General features: G+C 33.4%; 2 protein-coding genes, 1 long non-coding RNA gene and 1 pseudogene across 4 annotated transcripts; 1 reads left to right on the forward strand and 3 right to left on the reverse strand.

Moving 5' to 3' along the window:
* The first annotated feature begins 3,146 nt into the window (after positions 1–3,146).
* LOC146918611 (F-box/kelch-repeat protein At3g23880-like) lies at positions 3,147–4,758 on the forward strand (annotated as a pseudogene). Its single transcript, XR_015016283.1, has 2 exons — positions 3,147–4,422; positions 4,575–4,758. The product of XR_015016283.1 is annotated as an F-box/kelch-repeat protein At3g23880-like (transcript).
* A 3,520-nt stretch (positions 4,759–8,278) lies between these two features.
* LOC146918612 (uncharacterized) lies at positions 8,279–9,183 on the reverse strand. Its single transcript, XM_085720251.1, has 2 exons — positions 8,944–9,183; positions 8,279–8,837 (listed from the first exon to the last, which is right to left on the reverse strand). Exons 1-2 carry the CDS (start codon positions 9,181–9,183, stop codon positions 8,439–8,441), a joined length of 639 nt encoding a protein of 212 aa, XP_085576377.1. The 3' UTR covers positions 8,279–8,438.
* A 1,438-nt stretch (positions 9,184–10,621) lies between these two features.
* Positions 10,622–14,862, reverse strand: GGT4 (gamma-glutamyl transpeptidase 4). Its single transcript, XM_085720250.1, has 7 exons — positions 14,678–14,862; positions 13,338–13,675; positions 12,157–12,675; positions 11,803–12,038; positions 11,428–11,692; positions 11,157–11,294; positions 10,622–11,073 (listed from the first exon to the last, which is right to left on the reverse strand). Exons 1-7 carry the CDS (start codon positions 14,778–14,780, stop codon positions 10,801–10,803), a joined length of 1,872 nt encoding a protein of 623 aa, XP_085576376.1. The 5' UTR covers positions 14,781–14,862; the 3' UTR covers positions 10,622–10,800.
* Positions 14,863–18,730: 3,868 nt separating this feature from the next.
* LOC146918614 (uncharacterized) lies at positions 18,731–22,108 on the reverse strand. Its single transcript, XR_015014350.1, has 2 exons — positions 21,619–22,108; positions 18,731–19,020 (listed from the first exon to the last, which is right to left on the reverse strand). It is a non-coding gene; the product is annotated as an uncharacterized LOC146918614 (long non-coding RNA).
* Positions 22,109–23,363: the final 1,255 nt, after the last annotated feature.

Consider the following 23,363-nt stretch of genomic DNA (forward strand, 5'->3'; position numbering starts at 1 on the left):
AAGTTGCAATAAAAATTTAGATTTTTTTTTTAGCAAAATTCAGAAATAATCATAGTAATAAAATTCACAAAAACTTTTGCAACGTAAGAATCTAGAATATGTCAAAAAAGAAACTTAAGAATCCAGAAGAGAAGCTGCAACAAAGAAAAATGAAACCCTAATTCAAAATTCTTATAATGTAACACTAATCCAAACAACACAAAGAAGAAAAATAAACAAAAGCCTTAAAAAGACTAAAATACACACTTATTACATATGATTCGTGGTATAAAATGAGTAAATGACAAATTACCAAAAAAAACTAAAGTTTGGCCCTGACAGTTAATATAGGATGCGTGACCTTGAACTGAATATATAGATAGGAAACTACTTTGTTCTCAATATTATAAAGGTCTCTGCAAAATAATGAACACATTGTAAACAAAACCAATAAAAGAAATTTCAATAATGTTGAGTTTCCTCCCAATTAGAAGAAACACAACCAAACTGGAAGGAATTAAAGTCGATTAAACTGAGATATACTTTAGTTATAAATCCGATAAGTTCTTTGTAAATTTGAGGAACATTGAGTAGCAATATGGTCATCCGTAAACAAATAAATGGGAAAATAAATTTTCTCCTGTACAGCTAAAAATCCAACTATTAGCAATAAAATCCTAAACCATGGTCACAAACCATGATGAAGGGGAACGGTCTGATGCAATCAACAATAAAATTTGATGAAATTGTAGGAACTAAAGGTGTTCTTGATCTTCTTACCGTTCTCAAAACCATTTTTGAAAAATAGTAATAGTGATGAGAATAGGATGGGAGATAAAGATCTGAGCTATTTTATTTCCTTTTTGTGACAAAAAGAATCATTACCTTTCACTATTTTATTTTGGTTTTAATTTGATTTTAATAGATGAGAAACAATTCAACGATAGTCTTGAATTAGACCAATTGTCAACATTCTTTTTTAGGACTGTTATAAGTGTTGAATAATTTGAATTTAATTTCATTAATTGGAAGTTGATAATTTCTTGTTTGATTTTTTTATGGGCAGTTTCTTGTTTGATTTGATATCAGGCAATTAAATTTCTAGATATCATTTTGATCATAATAATAAATCGAATGATTTCTTAAAATAGAGGCAGTATATGGAAGTATGTGTTGAGACTGAAATACCAGGTGCTAAGCATATACCATGTAATGAAAATTTGAATTTTTCTAGCATTAATTAGCCTGACAATTAATTAGAATGAGACTATAACATGCCACATGTACTTTTGAATGAAAATGGTTTCACTTGTTTATATTGTAGATGTAGATGTAGATTGTAGATGTAGATAAGGATACGGATAGAGATATTGATAGTTTAGCCGAGATTGTTGTCTTTTTTTTAATATAATTTTAAAATAAATAAAAAAATATGGGTATGAAATAAAGGCAAATAAATATTATCGATGTTGATGAGTGACTCAAACAACCATAAGTATGTGTTTTATCATGCAATTTGTAAAAAAATTAACAAAGAAGTTTGAGTATGTGTTGATGGCAGAAATAAATAAATATGGGGAGATAAAAATGGAATGCTTGATTAGGTGATAAAGAGTATTTGATGCATGTGAATTAATTTATCAAATGAAATGAATGGATGAGATTTGATGTTAAAATAATTTATGTGAAATAATATATATCAACACCATGTTTAGTGAAAATGAGTGATTGACAATAGAAACGAAAAAACTTAATAAATTAAATCAGTTCTTTTGAATAGGAGCAAATGAAAATAATAAAGAAAATAGTGAGGTTTAGATAAAATTCATTGAAAAAAAATAACTAAAATAAATTTTCTACATCTTCGCAGGGGTCGGTCTTGTTCTACAACATACATGAATAGTTTGCACCACAAAAATGTAAGATAAAAATATAATATCTTGAGAACTATCAACTAATATGTTACCCAAAAATACTTGAGAATTCTCTGTTTATTTTAAGGAAGAATTCTCTTTTATATGCACAACTTCAACGTTGGAAGAACAAAACATTGACATGCCTTTCACATATCTCTCATTATTAATAGTGGCAAAAAAAAATTAGTTTTGGAATGAAGAAATCTGATTCAAAACGTCTTTCAATTACGTCGCTTCAAATTAATAGAAAAATAATGAAATTCATTAAAACGTGAAGCAAACTTTTTCAGAAGGTGTAAATATATATGGGGATGAAAACCCTAAAATTAACAGAGCCGACAGCTAAACCTATAAAAGGGAATCAAAATTCGGAAGGAAAAAAAAAGGTGCCTAAATCAATTTGATAATAATGAAATCAATAAAATTGAATTGGTCAGGAGGTAGAAATATTTGCATTTCAAATAAATGATATTATAAACAATTTGTACGAAAGGAAGATGCATATACAAATGATGAAAGACAAATTGACTATATATAGGAAAAAAAAACTCAAGACTGGCTAACTTAATATGATGATGTGTTGATTACAATTTGATTGGATGATAATTAAGAATTATGTACCAACATGTAATTGGTACATATCTTGTCATAAGTCGTTAGAACTCGAGGGTATCATAGGATGAATATGTGAATTTGAACAAAATACATGGATATATACAACATGTAGTGGAGTAATATCATAAATTGAATCAATTTTTGAAATTAGAGTGATGAAAAAAATATGTTAAGAAGAAAAGTGTTTCAATAAAATAAAAGAGAGATTTTGAGAATAATTTTAAAATTTTAGTATGAATTCTAAATGATGTGAAGATGTTTGAGACGGACAAACAATATTTATAGGAAAAAAGAAGCAAGTAAGTCACATCAATTATGCCATTAATTTAGTAATGAAATTAGTAACACATTAAATAGCAAAAATAATTTGAATAAAATATTCCATTTATTTTTTTGTCATTATAAGCCTTTTAGTCAACTTGCATAATCATGTTAATTACATAAGTCTTGCACAAATCACATAATATGTATCAATTACACAAAACATTAAATGCACCTTTCAATATAAGGATGCCATGTGTACTATCAAAATAAAATAGTGCAAATATATATAATAGAGATTACCCTATTAACACTTCATCGCCCGAAGTCTCCTTTTGTGTCACTGCTATTGCGACCCAAACCCAACCTCCCCAATCTCCAACTCGAAACAAACACTGCAGAAATCAAAATCAACTTCTTCGAAATCCGATCTCAATCAAATAATCACTTCTTCCAAACCGAACAAAATACAACAAGTTCAGTCTCGTCAAATAATCACTTCTGCGACAAACATGAAGGTGAGCAACACCTATATACCTGATGATATTGCATTTTCTATTTTATCCAAACTGCCTCTTAAATCTTTCAAGCGATTTGAATGTGTTTGCAAATCATGGTCTCTCTTGTCTGAAAACACTTGCTTCATGAACATGTTCCGCAACAATCTCTTATCTAATTCTTATTACGACGGAGCATCTATCCTCGTTCACGACAAAACATTTCGTCAATATGGTCTTTATTCTCTTTCCGGTGAGAGGTTTGAGAATAAATTCAAATTAGATATCTCTGATTCATTTAAAAAATATTTCATTTGGGATAGTATATTTGGTTTTGGTACGTAGTATTAATGGCACACTTTGTCTCTATCAAAATAAGTATCATGGTGAAATTGCATTGTGGAACCCAACTATCCAAACAATCAAGCTCCTTCCTCCCAGTCCGGTTCAATCCGATGAAAGTCATTCTATTTTGTATTATCTTCATGGATTTGGGTATGATGACCTTATAAATGACTATAAGGTCATTCGTTATGTAATTGTCGTTAGCGGCTTAGTTTCTTCATCCCCCTTCTTGGAGATATATAGCTCAACAAGTAACTTGTGGAGGAAACTTAATGTCGACATGCCAGCTTCTTTGTATTGTGAAGCGGGAACCCAAGTCTACATGGATGGAGTGTGTCATTGGTTGTGTGAAGATAGCCCCGCCGCTGATTGTGTGGTATCATTTTACTTGAGCAATGAGATGTTCTTCGTAACTCTCATACCCTCAGACGAAGATGTTTGTTTTGAATTTGCAGCATGGATAAACTTGGTGGTGTTAAATGGGTCCGTTACATTGATCTCATATTATAAAGAGACGACTACTTTTTACATTTCAATTTTGGGTGAGCTTGGTGTGGAGGAATCATGGACCAAACTCTTTATTATTGGACCGTTGTCTTGTGTTGAGCGTCCTTTCGGAGTGGGAATGAAAGGAGAAATATTCTTCCTAAGAAAAGATAAAGAACTAGTTTGGCTTGATTTAAAAACCCAAATGATTGAGGAAGTTGGTTTCAAAGAAGCGAATTATATTGCTCGGATAATAATATACAAGGAAAAATTCGACCAATTGGAGACATAAGTCATTAATTGTACATCACAATTATGGTCAAGTAAGTTAAGAAGCCATTTGGTCTTGCTTTATCAGTTTTATTTTGATAAAAACAACTTTTCTGATTTCATTTGTTGTATTGGTGTGGGGTATGCTGGTCTGGCTGCATTGTGGGCACTTTGATCTGTATCTTCTGTTGGTACTGTTTTGCAGGAATTTTGTGCCGTTGCGAATGATGTGCGATCTGATGGAGTTGCTGGTGTGTTGTAGCTTCTCTGTGTGGGATGCTTTCCGTATCGAGTTTCTTGTAATCTTTATATCTTTTTTCTTTACTTGCACACCTTGTGCTTGTAATCTTTGTTTTTGTATGAATGAAAAGAATGATCTTTTAGCTTTATTGGATGCCCTCTATATGAAAAACATGATAACCTAACGAGTAACAAATCTCCATTTGAACTTTCACTACATTCTGCCAGCAATATCCATGCCACTATGTTTAGTTTTCTTGTTTATTTTTTTTCTTTTGTATTCCAAATCCAGATAATGAACTGGTCTGGTTCATGCATGATGGGTTAGTACTTAGTTCAAATCAACTAACCTCCTTCATGTCCCCATTATTGTAAAGATTCATATCAGTTTCAGTAAATTCCCTCAAGACCAGTAGTTTATTCTGAAATCCATTCTGAATTTTGGAATTTATACAACCAGAAATGCTTCATTTAATGCTTGTTTATGGCATAACTATATTTTCAGCAACTTTTTTCGTGTTATATAACCTTGTAGCTGAATTTCTGTGATAGTTTTCCTAACTTATTATACTATAGTAATTCATGTTACTAACAAATGGCTTGGCTGAAAATCACAAAAACTCAAACTTCATTCAAGCCAACTGTAGCTTGGATGAAATGTGATAATATATGTACATGTAGCCGAGAGCTTAGATGTATTGAATTTGGAAGACTGCGACAAAATAGATCAGACATATGTACTTTGTGACTATTTAGGTACTTTTGACTTCAATGTCTCCTCATTGTTCTGTTACAACAGTATCCTTTTGTAACACGTGCTTGTGTTTTTTTAGTCGAATAGCGGCTTTTTAGCAGTAAGATAGAGTGTTTCAATTGGGTGTCTTTTGAAGAAAAATAAAGTGTCTTTTGATGCAAGGAGATTGGTGATGATTTGTGGCCTGCATGGAAGTTGTAGTTATATGAATTATGGTGGCGTAACGTGTACGGTGTAGTTGCGGTCAAAGTGGGGAGGTTTTATCGAATATGTGATGGGAGTATATTTCTTAATGTCTAATTTTTAGACAGATTGATTGAATTTTGTTAATGCTCGAGGGTAGCTTTGTTTTGTATGTTTGGAGAAAGTCACATTTAATACGTAGTTTTTACTTACCGACACAAAATCGGTGCAGGACAATGCTCTTTGACATGCTATGGTTGCAGGGTCTCTCTCCTTCTCTGCCTCCTCATTTCTGGTTCCATTTGTATATCATTGTTGCCACTATTTTTTATTGTTTCTTTGTTCGTATTTTACAGTTTCAGGTTCTACTTTCTTATCTTCTTTTGCAAGTGATTAAATTATTGGACTGTTCTTCAATGTGCATTTCTTTGGCTTCAACTAAATTTCGTTGGTTTTGTTCAATTTTTCCCAGTTTTGAGTCATTATTGGGAACTAAGTACATTTTTTTGCTACTATCTTCGCTCTTTTGGACTATTTTTGAAATAAATCCGTCTTTCATCCATATCCCATAATGTATTACTTATGGTGCCAGAACGTATTCCAGATTGACTTGGTTTAGTCTTGAAGAGGAATTTTTATATTCTATTTTGGTTACACTTTAGCTTATACCTTTCTAGTGGAAAACAATTACAAATGCACAGTTTTTCAGTAGGTGCTGATGGGGTATTGGAATTCAGTCATGGCAGTTTTTCTGTGCTTTCCTGCACAGTTCTAGTGTTTCGGTTGTGGTTAGGACGTTGCTCTGGTGGCTCGGCTTGTATCGATTTATATTGAAGTGGGCTGCATTTTTTCTCACTTCAGTTTCTGGTGAAGGAGAGTTTATTTGCAGGATTTTATCTTTGTTGGCATGGGATTGGAGCTGCTGTGTTGGTTCAAGCGTCGATGTTTCTTGCGTCTTGTTCTGTGTTTTGGGGCTGTTTGTATCTGACATTTCGTTTAAAGTCTACACAACCTTCAAGTACATTTGAAGAACTCACGGAGATGAATTTTGAGATGTTACATGAAACTTACGGAAAACCAAATATAATAGAGACCCTTTGTTGGTGTTGGGCCTTCCGCTCGCACTCTTTCGCCATTATTAAACCTCACAATACACCCCACAACACCGCAACATAAGCACTTCACATCACAAACGGCTTTCCAGAACAACAAAGCCACTCAACATTACTCACTCTGAACAAACCACCACAACCAACTCGAGCACTATCTATATTCAACCTTACCCAACTCATAGTCGGCGGAAGCCACGTTATATCAATTGTATCTTTATTCTACAACACACTGCAGCATTGCATTTATTGGACAGACGGATTGGAAAGCATACCCGATTTCGGTTTTGTGATACTCCCCCGGTCCTTATTATAAGAAAAAGTTGACTTTTTAGGTTCATTGTGTAAGTGATGTATCTAGTCTATATTTATAACAAGATACATTAATTATTCTATGAACCAAAAAAGTCAATTGTTTCTTATAATAAGGACCGGAGGGAGTATTACAAAACACTTTGCTGCAACTTGTCAAAGTTACAAAAATTCATGCAAATTGTGTTCTACCTACCACTGTATTTTGCAAAACACTTTGCAGCAACTTGTAAAAGTTACGAAAACTCATGCAAATGAATATGAACTAAACCAACACATTGAAAATTAACTACTTAAATAAGTATAGCATTGTTTGAATATGAACTAAAAACAGATAGTATATGAAATGACATTTATGAGCAGAATTTCAATATGTCCACTGATTAGATAAATTGAGACTCAAATATCTTTCCTGTAAAATGCTTTTGGAACATTTATGCAAAAGTGCTATATTTTCATGATTTGATCAATTCTAAACCTCCAAAAATTGAATAGAAATATTTAAAAACCTTATAAATTCATAATCAATCAATCAATCATACAAAATAATGTTGGCATTATTAGTTAACTTGATTAATCCACATCACAAACATTGTTTAATGGAACAGTACTCTTCTAGCCACCAATATGATAAATATTTACTTATGAGTTATAGACATAATTGTTTGAATGGTTACATAATTATTTAAATATTTCAAACAGGGTTATTTGGATTGCTACGAGATAAGTGGAGTCATGAATTTGATTCTTTCATATAAGAGAAGGTAATAAATTTAGAGGATCCAAACACTCATAGTTGTCTATGAACTTGGATAAAGTTACTGAATAGACTTCCTATTGATCAAGTGTATATTACTTATGAACTGTGTATTTACATAGCAGGATATGAAGCATGTCATAATTGGTGTGAACTTAACAAGACTGTTTTAAAATGCAATGCAGATATATTGAACTGTGTACAAAGTATCTTTGTTAATGGGAAAGGTATCCCGTATCGTTTCCCAGTTTAATGAAGATATATTAAACAACAAATACACACTTCCAGATGGAGGAGAGATGATAATATCAAGTTCATCATGATATGACATAAAGAGTTGCTGATGTTTTAGGTTGAAGCAAAAACATAAGTTTTCATTTGTCTCACTTTCTAATCCAAAATTCAAGAGTGATTTATTTGCTTGCATTTTGAGACAGAAAAACATATTCTAGAGACGAACCGATAAAACCTAAAGTCTCAAGTAGGGATTCTAATGAATTATAATAGAAGAGATTATTCAAGTAGAATATTGAATGAGAAAATTAGATAAAGAATTTTGTCATGAATTCGATGATTATTATTCAATTCTAAATGCAAGTTGGCAACAAACTCTACCAATCATTGCATAGAACTAGAGAAAATAGGGAAAAGAGCAACTAATTAAGATAATTAATTATTGTAACACATTTGAACCTTGCCAATTATTACACCATGTTAAGGCGGCGCCCACCAAAGAAAGCTGTTTCCACAGTTATTATTGAAGGGATTACAATCTATTCCATCTCCATTTGCATCCACACAAATGCCAATTGCTACTAATCTGCCATTATAGCAACTAAGTCGTGGGTAAAAACCAGTTACCCTTTTTAGTAGATTCGCAACCTCCCTTGTTATATAGTTGGCCGTTGGACCAGGCTTGATTTGAAGATCGGTCAGTATGGTGAAAAGCGGGTGTCGAAAGTAAATCGTCAACGCCAAATCAAAAAATTGATACTGGTTGTAGTCTGCGTAGGAACAAGTGCCATGAGTATCCCATTGTTTAGACCAAAACTGAAAATTGTCACCACTGTAATTGATCCACGCGTAGTTAAGACCTTGCTTTATCGAAGAAACCTATAAAATATCAAGAAATCAAGTTATAAAAAATTTAGATGACTAAAGCAAAAAAATTATAAAGCAAATTTATAAAAATCAATTTTATAGAGATCAAGTTACTTACATCTTGTGGTGACAGTGATTGCCCTGCTTGTGTCCCTGTATTGCATTGACTTGGTTGCCCACCGGTAAAGTTGCTAGGAAACAATCCATCGATTATAAAGCTATATTCTGGAGGTTTGGTACAATAGTTATTCATGCAATATTCTAATGGCCACTGCTCTTGTAAAACAAAGTACTCATACTGTCCTATTGTAAAAGGTATGAGTAAACATAAGCATATGAAAAAATAAATCGTATTCATCGTCGTAATGGTGAATGAAGAAAGTACGAAGCATTGTTATGGTATTTATGCTAGTTTGTTTCTTGCATGCACTATTTGCATTTACTTTGATTAGGTGATGATTAGTTTGTTTTTTGCATGAACTATTTGCATTTACTTTGATTAGGTGATGATTAGGTGACTGACGCAAGGGTGTGTTTTCAATTCCACTTCTAGTTCCTGATAAAAAAAATAGCTTAGGCAAATGGACATGAACAAGAAGTGAGAATCACACAAGCTTTTATCAAAATGGACATGGACCAAATTCTTCATTGTTGGATATTACATAATATGTAATGTTTTTTTGATAAATGCTAATGAATATATTTTCTACCTTTTACATTAATTGTGTTGGTATACTTCATTTGCTGCCAATTTTTCACTGTCACATTAATCTAATGATCAAGATATAATATTCATGTCAGATAGAAGGAAAATAGTTGTTCAGCATATCATATAAATTGGTAGTCTTTTGGCAGCCTATTATTTGTGACTTAGGCTATGATGAGTTTTGGAAGGTTTTCACATGTAGTGATTAATGTCATTCTGGTTTTTTTTTTCGAGTTCGATTGACAATCCAAATTGGATGGAATTTTTTCCAGTTATGTTGATTATCATCGTATGAACCTTAGTCAATACCAATGTCTGAAAGATTGTCTTTAACCAATACCAAGGATCCGGATCCTCTAATGTTTTTGCGGCAACTGCAGTCTACCTTTGGAGGATTCTATCGTCTGAGAAATCTAATGCCCGAAATTTATTTTTATTTTCATTATATAAGAAGCATGGGAGAATTAATAAGATATTGACAATAAAAAGTCAAGGAAGCATGAAAACCATTACATGTGCTTTATGATGTGAAGTATGAAAACAGGTTGTGTTGATGCAAATGCTAAGTTAGGAAAACTAGAACCATGGGCGGATGCAAACACTAGTAGAAACTTGGCCTGTAACGGAGCGACCTCCGGTGACGGCTGCAAAGCAATGGTGGCCCGAGCAGCAAGGTGACGATGATCAGAGACGGAAAAAGGATTAGAGTATTTATGGTTGATGTGTTTTCGACCATTTTATGTTTTAGTTTTCTTTGTAAATTTTTTGGCTAAATGGCGTTATCTTAGTGATCTTAATCATCAGACGGTGAAAAACGAGTGAAATGCACTCTAGTGTTTCCTTTAAGGTGCAAAGTTTGAGCATGAACCTTAGAAGCTGCAGCAGCTTTTGATTGAAATTAGATTCTTGACTAAATCCATGTAATTTGTCTTTTACTTTGGCACATTTAATCAAATAAAAATTCTTTATTGATTTTGTTTTCTTTAGCATGAACCAATAAAAGTTGCAATTTTTTTTAAATTTAAAACTCAAATGTTACAAAAGAAACTTAATATGAATACTCAAGTATTAAATAATTTACAAAGTGCACTCAAAAGAACTAATCCAAACACTTTATTCATCCTTCCAGAAATAGCTTCGAAAAAGCACTATACATGAATAGATTGTAACAATGACCGGACAAATGTTCCGGTTAAATAATGAATTTATATATTGACATTTTTGATCAATATGAATTGATCGATTTAAACAATAGATGAATTGATTTATTTATACTGCAGCTGGACAACCGCCCTTTCTTGGGTCACTTACTGCTGTTAGAGTGCCGCGCTTTACATGCAAATCGATGTTTTCACCAATTTTCCTATTAATGTTCAAAGGTGTTTTGGGAGTATGAACAATAAGTTGAGTAATAGATTGTCCTTGACATGCACACAGTTGATGACCTCTTTCTTTCAGGAAAAGCCTACTTTCTTCTGAAAGCTCGATGTGACCACCGTCACGATCAATCAAGTTTTCATAGGAAACTGTATCCGGTAATAGCTACATAAGATAGAGATCACAATTAGATTGTAGTTAGGAGCATCATACATAAAGAAACTATTTCAATACAAAGGAGTTAGAACCTTGGTATAGACCCTTGGTCTTAGAACGGCGTCTAAAGGTTTCATTCCTAAGATGAAATGATTAAGAAATACTTGAGTCACTGCTGGAATAATACTCATTCCACCGCTTGCGCCAATTACCCCGACCAATTGGTCATCCTACCAAAGCAACAAAATGAAGTGTATGAATCCAACCATAGATAATCTTGTAATAAATTTTTCACGACTTTATCATGCGAAAATTGTGTGCTTATGTCTATATCACATCAAGTAAAGATGCTGCAAACAATACCTTTGTAATGATAATAGGAGTCATGGAGGACAATGGCCTTTTGTTTGGTTCAATAAAGTTTGTTGGAGCTGGAGGTAGTTTATCGGGAGATATATCAGTAGGTGTGGAGAAGTCATCCATTTCATCATTGACGACAATACCAGTTGAAGTAGAACGAATCCCCGCTCCAAAATGCCTGTTTACAGTTGTTGTCAGTGATACCGCATTTCTATCGGCATCTACAACACATGTATGGCTTGTTCCATGATCTCTAAGTTGGCTCCACCTGCATGCAATGCATATAAAACAACAACTTAGTTAGTTTGCAACATATCAAGCAAAACGTATAGTTTTCATTGAAATTTAAATTACTTCAACCAACAGAGTATACCACACCTGTCCATATAGTAATCTGGAGGGAATGTCGTGTTATCGAGTATTTGGCGCTGAATAGTTTGTGCAAAAGATTTGGAAAGCATTTCGGATGAAGTTGCACTAATATTTTCAAAGTCGGGGTCCCCCAAGTTCATTCGGATAGCAAACGTGTGTTTCAAAGCTTCTATTAGTCTATGAATACCTAAATTTCCCTTTGCCGCATCCGGACGTCCATAACTGTCCAAGATGTTTAGGACCTGTTCATACTAACCATTAGAATATACAATACAAGCATACAAATATAGGATAAGGTCATGTTTCTACGTAACAACATGGAAATATCATCGAGTACAGAAGGGATATCAATGTACAAACCAGAGAAAGAGCGAGTGTTCCACTTGAAGGAGGTGGCATTCCATGTATAGTATATCCCATTACATTGACAGTCATTGCATCAGTAATTTCCACCTTGTAATTTCGTAAATCCTCCACAGTTAAAATACCACCAACTTCTGCGACATCCTTTACTAACTTCTCACCAATGGTTCCATTGTAGAAAGCTTGTGGCCCTTCCTCGGCCAATATCTCTAAGCTTTTCCCAAGTTCTATATTACTACACATCTCCCCTCCTTTTAACAAAGTTCCATTAGGTGCATAAATATTTCTTAACCCAGGATCGCTCATTATCTTTTTTTCATCATTAGCTAGGTATTCTTCGAGTGTAGGAGACACTGTGAAACCATTTTTCGCAAGTCCTATAGCTGGTTGGAATAAGGTCTTCCATGGCAATCTTCCATGTTTCAACCAGGCTGCATGAAGGCCAGCTAACTCACCAGGAACTCCCACCGACAAGGCACCTAAGAACTTAGCTTCGGGATCGGTTTGATACATATTCTGCTTTTACAGTAAACATTTACACAAATGTAAGTTGCATTTTTGTAGATTTCTGCAAAGGAAAATGATCAAAATGATATATTATCTGCTAGCTTTCAATATGTCCAAGTAAGTTGCAAAGCGTGGGATGTTTCGTTCTTTTCAGAAATGAAGTTTTAATGGCAGTATCTCAAAGAACATAACAAGAAAATGTCATGTTAAATTCAAATTTTTTCATATTTCGTGTCATAGAAATTTTCCACAACATGAATTAAGAATTTGTAAACATAGATGAATAAACAACAGAAAAGATCAAAGGGAAGAGAAGGAAAAACAAGAAACAAAGATTTATATGATATAGTCGATATGACTTAGTCTACCGACATTAAGACAGTGGGGGAAACTTTCTCCACCCGCTACATTTCTAAAAACACCACAACTATTTTCGGAAGCGTACTTCCGGACAGTACAAAATTCACGTTTTTCACCAAATGTGTGCATCCGAAGTGATATTGGAGGGTGAGGAAAGTTCCACTAGTGGAGAGTTTCTTATTTCTTTCGGAAAAACATATACAGAATCTGCAATCATACAATGTATCTTAATTTTGCGAAATCGATTCAACAATTTTTAATCATGAGTTTCAACCTCTTAAATGGTGTAGCAGAAATAGTTAATCTCAAACCTGTGAAGCAGCTAAAGGAGCGGTTTCTCTCATATCATAAGCTTGTGCTTTGGAGCTAGAAGAAGATTTCACAACCATAAAAGAACCGCCTCCAATGCCACTTGAAGCTTGGAAAACAACACCAGCGCATAATGCAGCAGCCACTGCAGCATCAACAGCATGTCCACCAAGCCTAAGCATTGAAACACCAACTGCAGAACACCGAGCATCATCTGCTGCAACAACTCCAAGTTCCGATTCAATAACATGTGCCTGATTGGCTGTTTTTCCCTCGTTATATCTTTCTGTCCCTTTCAATATCCAAAAACTTGTGTTTCCTCTTACTCCTAGCCCAACAACTGGAAAAGAATTGCATTTAGCATAAGATAAGGTTGAAAAAGTAAATAAATAAATGAAACAAACAACGAAAAGACTGATCTTTCTTCAGCCGCTTTTCAGCTTCGAAAAAAATTATCAGGTATTCCTTCAACCCCATTCTCTAAATTTGTATGTCCTTCAATGACAATGAGCTCATTCCCAACCCCTGTCCACTCTTCCATCCTGCACACCATATTTGTGCACTAACATTCTATACCACAAACCCCTTTTTCCTGTCGCAAACACTTAAGCAATAAGGCTCTATGAAACACCGACACATACACAGGTAAAAGACACGACATTGACTATAACATGTCGCCACCAGAAGCAAAGCACCTCCAGTCTCAAGTGTCGGTGTTTCATAAAAACCCTCAAAATTTACCCCCTCATCCCCCCTCTACAAATTTTGGTCTCATTAAACCCAACTAATCATCCTAGCCTATGAAGCACGGACACAGACACAAACACTGGAGACAACACAAACACCGACACATATAATAATTTTGAGAAAATAACGTAATTCAGCGTAATCGTATGTATTTTATCGATGTCGGACACGACGAGACACGCCTGATCTAAGGAGTGTCCGTGCTTCATAGATCCTAGCCCATTTTACCAGAGAAACTTTTCTTGTTTGTTTCTACTAAATGACTTTGAAATATCTCTAAAGCCAAAACAAACAGACTATAAAAATCAGGAACCTTCACTCTAATTTAACTCAACTTTGCCTCTCCAAATTCATCATGTTGGTTTTCTGAATCAATTTTCTCATTACCTCAAAATCAATCATCTTTAAATTCATATATCTATTCTAAATCACTTTCACAGTAATCATGGTAATGATAAATCATGAATATGCACAAATGAGGTTATTATTATATATTCATATATTAAGCATATTTTGATGAAAACATCTTCATAATAATGATAAGAATAAAAATAGTAAAAGTAAAGTTCAAATAACAAGAGAAAAGAGAACTGACTGGTTGTGACAGCAACAAAAAGGAGAAGGAAACATAGGAAAAACTTTCTGTTGAATTTGTTGGAAGAAACATGATGATTTGGTCCCAACAAAGGAGAATCCATTATCTGATTCTGAGGAAGATTCTATTGAAGAGATTAAGGTGAGTGTTTTACTATGTAGTGGTTACTTGTTATTGTTATGTTTGACTTTTTATGTGTTTGAGGATAGATATTTATGTATGTTTTATAAGATTCACTCATTCTGTTTTTTCTAGTACGGCCAGATTCTGGTGCAGTTAAAAAATAAAAAACAGTTCCAATTTTGGTATTGTTTACAAAAGAAGCATGTTATTCATTCTTATCTATGTACTTGATTAGTTTACCATCCAAGTTCAAATCGAGTAGTTTTTTTTTTTTATATAAAGAAAAAATGTTAAGAATCAGTAATAATATTTGAGTAAACAATTACATCGAGGTTGCTTAAATAAGTCATTCTAAAATTAGTTTTTGACTTAATTAATAGGGTTAAATAAGTTTTTGGTCCCTATAAATATGTCAATTTTTCGTTTTATTCCCTCTAAAATTTTCCTTTAACTTTTACTCCCTATAAAATTTTCAATCTTCACTTTTGTTCCCTCTTTTAAAGTAAACTCATATGTAGAATTCATATTATTTAATAAAAATTTCCAGAAAAATTCAAAATATTATAAGAATCACACCAAAGAAAATTCAGAATTTTTTTAACAAAACATGAATTTACTATGAATTTTTATATTTTTTACAATTAAAAATTCATATTTAATTTATGTTTTGTTAAAAAATTCTAATTTTTTTTTTTTAGGAAATTTTTTTAGAATATTTTACACATTTCTGCACAATTTCATTAAAAAATACAAAAATTAAATTAAAAATAGGGACCAAAAGTAGTGATTGGAAATTTTATAGGGACTAAAAGTTGAAGGAAAATTTTAGAGGGACTAAAATGAAAAGTTGGCATATTTATAGGGACCAAAAACATATTTAACCCTAATTAATATTTTGAACTCATCTTTGTTTTTATCAAAAGTTTTTCAATTAGGTATTTGTCTTTATATTTTTGTCACATGTGAAACTTTTAACAAAAACATAAACTAATTTGAAATATTAATAGAATTAATGATTAATTTGAAAGTGTCCTACAAAAACAGAGTTTACTTAATGATATTTTGAAAAGTATGCAGTTAACTTTTAAGAGAGAAAAAAAAACTATTTTCAATGCAACATTTTTTTTCCTTCTTTAACTAGTGCCCCCAACGATTTCAATTATACATCATTCGTTGTTTATTTTTTATATTAACCTTAGGTTTTCACGGAAAGGACACTCTCCTAATTTGGAGTTCGAATAGGAGGTAAGTGGAATATGGTCAAACATTGTTTGATTCAGGAATCGAATTCAGTTCTCATTAACAATTGTCATAAATCTTTAGTTGAATATAATAATTTAAAAGTGATATACACAAATTTAATGTGGAGCGAACTTGAAATAAATTAATTAATGTAATATTGAAAAGTTAAAATGACACTTATTTTGAACCGAAAATTTTATGCTAAAGTGACATGATGGTGAAAAAAAAATGTGTTAGGATGATGAAATAATTTGATTGGATAGATGTATAAATATATTTTTTTACATAGTCAATGTGTAGACAAATTAAATAATTTTTTTAAGGGACAAATTTTTTTGAACAAGATAAAATGAGATATATATTAACAAAAAAATAGTTTTGCTCCCTAGCACAAGGAGTGTCTAAAGAAGCAAAAGAAAGTTACATCAAACAGTCGTGGAGTCAAATGTTTATAAATGAAAATAAAACATCATTCAATCCCCAAACAAACAAGGGGAGGCTGCCACCACATATGATAACCAAAAGGAAAGCACACATTTATAGCTTTCAACCACCGAAGGAAGTACATCTTAACCTTTTCCAATAGCTGCACCGTTGTATTGGCTTTGTTAGAAAAAATATACTGTTTCTTCCATTCCAAATTATTTCGTACATAGATCTGGCATAACCTTAATAAAGTATAAATTAATTTTTCAGCAACCATTTTTTAAATTATCATTTCTTATCTGTCCAACCATTGTCCCTGTCCAACCATAACTTTTTCAATAATGTAATGATCAAGCAATTCATTAAAAACATAAAATTGCTCGGATGGATCTCGTGTGTGTTGTGGAGTACTTTATCTAATAAATTAGTACTCCATCCGAGCAATTCACTAAGTTATTTGGAATGAATTTTTAACTAAATGTTTGTTGACCCTGTTGGAACAAAATGTGTTTAACAATGAACCTTAAAGAGTTTTGATGATAACAAGGTATTAAAAATTGTAAATTGGACTAGCTAATATTTGTTCAAGTGTACATGACCACAACTATATTTTTACATCATTAATTGGTTCTGAATGAGCAAATAAAGAGCAAAAGGAATCAACAAAATTGAAGCTTAGACGCTCCTGAACGCAATATGCTCCTGAAGAGAAAAAGCGCTCCTGAAGTCAAGCTGCTCCTGAAGTGAGTAAAGTGCTCCTGAAGACTAAAAGCGCTCCTGACGAAATAAGTGCTCCTGAAGATTAGTGCTCCTGAAGACAAGAGGTCCAGAAGTGTCACGTCATCATCAGAAGCTACATTATCAGAAGCTGCCTCATCAGAAGCCATTTCACCATAAGTTGAAGATCAACTGAATTTGAGAAATTCAAGGATTCAAGAGTTGTGTCATGGATCGAAATTCATTAAAGGACAGCAAATGATTAGTGGAATTTTGCAACGGTCATTTCAAAGGTGTTTGAAGGCATGTGCTTGCAATTTTGGACGAAAGCGTTGACATTGTACTATTGTACGAACTGTACAACCACCTTCTCCACTACTCTGTTTTTGTGTCCACGCTACAAGACAAGAAAACAGCTCCATAATACGGCTTCGCCTGCAAAGATGTTCCTTTGGATAAGGAATGGATTTCAAAATTGTTCTTCATAGGACAACAACCAAATCAGGCAAAAGATCATTGGTGAAAGATCAAACTTCAACAACGACTCTTTGATGTGCTGGCAATTTCACAACGTCTCTTTCACACCTCTATATAAAGGAGTGAAGACTTAGAGATTTAGTAATGCTGAACGAAAGACTCACAACATTTTTACAAGTGTCAAACCTCTGCTGAAATTGTTATGCATTCACTTAGAATTTCTGTGTCTCAAAGTTTCATCTTAGAAATTCTTAAGTTATTGAGTCTGTATCTGATTTGTATTGTGAGCACCTCTGATTGTATATCAAGTGTTCAACCTTAAACAATTTTTTGTGTAATTTTGTTTAGTTAGAAGTCTCTTGCAGTTGTGCTTGAGCAGGGAAGTCTCTTGATTGTGTTCTTGAGCATAGGAAGACTCTTGCAAAGTGTGCTTGAGCAAAGGAAGTCTCTTGCAATGTGCTTGAGCAATTGTAATCAGATATTACATTCTAGTGAAATCTCCTTGGAAGTGCAAGGGGGACTGGACTACTTCCGGATTGTGGAAGGAACAAGTATAATTGCTTTGTGTCTTTCTTCTTCTCTCTCTCTGTTTTATTCCGCTGCGTTCAGATTCTGATTATCACTTCAGAAGTTGTTTCACTTAACATCTGATCAGTGTGTTCAGTTTTTAGAGAAACGAAGAATTTTTAAAAAAAAAACAAAATTCAACCCCCTTTCTTGTGTTTTTCTCACCTTCAGACCCAAGTTTCTCTTATAAATAGGACCGGAGAGAATATAATAATCTATAGTGATCATCATGTTTATTATGATAATAGTAAAAAAAAACATAATAGATTAATAGTGTGAATTCTGCTCTTTACCCAACAATATTGCTCGCTCCCAACTGAACTTTTCAAAATACCTCTGCGTGAGTTAACTCATGTAAGTGTTAATTCCAGCGTTAGTCAACTCAGGAAAGTGTTGATTCCAGCGTGAGTTAAGTTGCGCAGTGTAACGCCCTATTTCTATTAAAGCGATAAAACACGCGAATATAACAAATATTCAAGAAATAGACGCTACGTCTCAAAGTAAAACCAACTAATGTCATGCATATATATAATATTTCAACGGTCACAGCGGAATTCAAATCATAAACTTCAACATATACATGCCATGGTCAAATATATCCTCATATGAAAATATTCCAAGTTCGACAAGTGGACAATAGCAACAACATAGCAACAGAATCCAAAACCACAAATAGACACTAAGCCTAATCAGAGCCTAGATACTACGACACTGACACGACAACGGAGAAAGCTCCCGTCGTCCAAACATCCAACAAGCAAACTCACCAAGCGTCTAGTCCTGCACAACGTCTACCCATCCATACAGACAGGTAGGCGGTCGAAACCACTGGGGGTAAGTATTACATTAATCATAATCCACGAAAAACATTTATCATGAACATTGGAAATGAAAGACATATTCAAGAATACAAAACAACAAATCATACATGTATTCACAGTCTTCATGATTCTCATGCCATTCAAACCATTTCATATCATCATTCCAAGTTCATATCAACAAGTGTATCATACACGTATCACATATACATAACCCTTCCTCCTAGAACACTAGCATCACATGATCATTATTATCCCCCATCACTTAAATTTCAAGCTATCACATTATTATCATAGCATAGCATGCATATTCAGTCTCTAATCAAGTCATCAACAAAAGCTCATCATTTATCAACATCAATCAATGATCACATCACTTAACTCATTACTCATTTAGCATGCTTAATTCAGCAAGTACAATTCATCATTTCAATTTGCAAGCAATCAATCATCATCATCAAAGAAATTACCACATCTTATGTATATACATATACAATTCTCACCTCATCATTATCATCCAATCAATTATCATCAAATAGATTCACCAAGTGTATAAGTACAAACAAATAAGACATGCAATTAGAGCATAAATCAACTATTCACAACCATCAACAAAATCCACCTATGTACCTATACACCCATCCACACAATCACAACATTCACCAAATTTCACCAATACACAAATTCGTCAAGTCACATATTCAATCATGTCACAACTCATCAACCATTAATTTCCAAATGTCACAAGTATGTATTCATCTAACACACTTATCATCAACAATCACCATTCACATGCAACAACGAGATAATATTTCAATATGCAATGCGCCTAGACTTGACACATATATGCATGTGGTACCAAATCAACAACAGTCATTAGATGCCAACTGAACATCTATGTAAGAGTACACCTCCTCTCACATGTAAGAGTACACCTCCTCTTACAACAACTATGTAAAAGTACACCTCCTTTTACATTTCAACAACAACAACAACAACATGGTATGATGCATGGACATATAGCAATGACTCGATAATGCACAACTCCAACATAACAACTATCAAAACAATGTAAAAGTACACCTCCTTTTACATTTCAACAACTCAACAACATTGCATTATCAAGAATCATACCCATACATTCAACAATCACATCTCACATAACATTCATCAACATTCATCAACATTCATCAACATCCTTTTACAATTCATTTCCATTTACATCACATAAATCAAGTAAAATGGAATAACACAACAAATTATGATAAACATCATTCTCAACCTTCCACAATCATTCAGGCACAACCACTTAGTCATATGTGACCTATTCACAAACGATTCATAAGACTTTAGTGCATCAAGATTCATTTCTACTAAGTTCGTCTCCAAAAGTCACCATTTAAAAATAATAGAAGTTATGAACCAAAATCAATTCTACAAGCTCAATTGTCTATGTCATGTATTCTCACAAGTCACATATATGTGCAGTAGAGGTTACATAAGCATTTCATCGGCCAAACACAACGAATTATAGGATTCACCAAGTTCGTCTCTTAACTAGTCCATTTCAATGCCAAGCAACATAAGAACTCAATAGACCTCTTTAAACAAAGTTAATTCCTTCATAAAACATCCCTAGATGGTTAGGATAAAGCCCATACACTTTGGAACAAGTTTGGAAGCAATTAGATTGAAGAAAAATGAATTTTTAAGGTTTCTTGTCAGCCAGGATCGTGGCACGTGGGTCTCCCATCGTGGCACGATTTTTCCAGAGTCAAAAACACTGAAATTTCTGGGCAGAATCGTGGCACGTTGGTCCCGCATCGTGGCACATTCATAGTTTGACAGACAGCATCATATTTTCCAATTTTCACGTTTTCGCGCGTAAAATCCAAACCGTTAACCCGTTTTCGATGCCGTTTTCGCCTACATTCTCCTAACACATAGCTCTATCATAAGGTACAGAAAAATTCAAGTTTCAACCATCCCAAAATCATTTTCCAAAACCTCACATCACACTCATTTTCAAAACGGTTAACACTCGAATTTTCACACGAAAATCCCGTTTTCTCCCAAACGATTCGACTAACAAAATCACAACATGAAAACAGAAATTCTACCAAGTTCAATTCATCCAACAACATCAAAAATTCAGTCAACAACATCATATTTCAAAACTTCATTTTGGTCCTTCACATGAACAACTTAACACCACTTCACAAATTGAACAACAGCAACAAATCTCATCATAATTCACCAATTCATGATACCCAATGCATCAATTCATCAACAACACATCTAACAACAACTAATGAACACAAATTCATGCACAGTTCAACATCACAACCTCATTTTTCATCAAAATTGCTCAAGAACACAATATACCCACAAATGCACATTTCAACATGTTAATTCACATACTAACATGCAATTATCATACAAATCATGTTCTCAATCATAACAGCAACAATTATGCATGAATTCAGAGCAAATGGATTCAATTTATCAATTTCATAAAAATGGGTTTAAATGAAAAATGATGAAATTATGATCAAAAACTAGCCCCCTTACCTCTAACACCAAGAATCTTTAATTCAAGCCTCAATTTAGCTCCTAGATGATGAATCCCCTCCTCTAGCTCTAGCCCTTGATCTTGTTCTACTCTCTAGCTTCTATCTCTTCTCTTCTCCAATGAAATGAAATGTGAAATGTTGTGAAAACCTAATTTTCACCAACAACTAGAGTTTATATATGTGCTCTATTCAATTGGGCTTATCTCTCAACCTTAATGGGCCTAACCCATTTCTATTCTAACACCCAAAATGTCACTACTCACTTAATGGTAAATTACAACACTAACGGTCACTTACCGGTAAATAAAATAATTACTACACTCTCTCTAGTAACTTGGTAAAATAACATTCTTACTAACACTCAAAATAATAATCCTCAACCAAAATTACAAAATTACCCCTACTCTCAAAATGACCAAAATGCCCCTAAGTCCAAAATGACTAAAATACCCTTCTACACCGAATTCTACAATTCCCAACCAAAAATACACACAGATGCAAATAATCACATAATAGCACACACAACACACATAAATAAATAATAAAATAAATCTAGCTAAAGTCGGGCTGTTACACGCAGCGCATGTTAAGATGCGCAGATTTTAACATATGCGTTAGTTAACTAACGCAGGGGTATTTTTGGTATTTTATTTGGGCACGAGCAAAATGTGTTGGGTAAAGAGCAGTTACCTAATAGTGTTCTGATCTATCTTTTTTTTTGGTTAAAGGAAATATTTCGTTCATTCAAGAAGTTATAATAGCCATAAATTACACCATGTGTAGAACACTACCCACTATTGGAGTAAAGTACATAATTTCTGCAAATCAAACAAATAGAACAGTAAAGCACAATATTTGCTCCTGACTTGTACATCTACTGAATCATGGCAAACTTGGCAAGTTAGGAATGAAGAGAAGCAACCGCACCAAAAGACGACAAGCAAAGAACAATACACAATAGCTAAAATTAATCCCTAGAAAATTAACATCCCCCACCAATATTAAGATTACAACTTGGGCTTACTCGTCAATACAGAGTCCAACTTGGGCTTAGTCCACTAAAGCTCAAAAACGTTATTTGCACCCTTATCCTAAACAGGAGAATAATTGCAACGACATAAGAATCAAATACCCTATGGATTATAACACCTCTTGCCCTCCATGAGTGATCCACGGTCGACAGTTAAGAAGTCCATCTACTGTAATTGTCGACCAACGACTAGTCCATGATCACATAGGAATAGTAACATTAACTCTATAAAAGAGGTTTTCAATAATACTTCAAGGTATGATCTTCTAATATCTAAGAATTCTGAACTTTTAGCTCTTATATTGATTTGAGCATTGAGTGTCTTTTGTTGGTACCCCGGCGTTTTAACCACTTACAAACTTGTTGGACGTCGTTCTCGTGATCACCTTAGATCAAATGGTAATTTTTTGATTAAAACCACCATATAATTAATAGTTGTGTATATTAAAAAGATACTTCCTCTTTAAATCATTTATATGTATTTTTGTAGAGGTTCGTGTAAAAAAAAATCTCAAAATTCAATTTTTAAATCGAGGTTTCTGTTGTTTTGATTTTTTGAGTTTATGGAACTTTAAAAACTCATTATTAATTCATCTCTTGTCGAAAAATTTAAATTTTATGTTGGAGATATTATTTTAACGTCCTAAACAAGTCCAAAAATATCATAAAAAATTCGACCTTATTTTTTTAATACAATATTAATTTCCTTTTTT

This window comes from Medicago sativa, chromosome 6, assembly GCF_051527215.1.
Source record: "Medicago sativa cultivar Bolivia chromosome 6, Bolivia_mono, whole genome shotgun sequence".
Taxonomy (NCBI): Eukaryota; Viridiplantae; Streptophyta; class Magnoliopsida; order Fabales; family Fabaceae; genus Medicago; species Medicago sativa.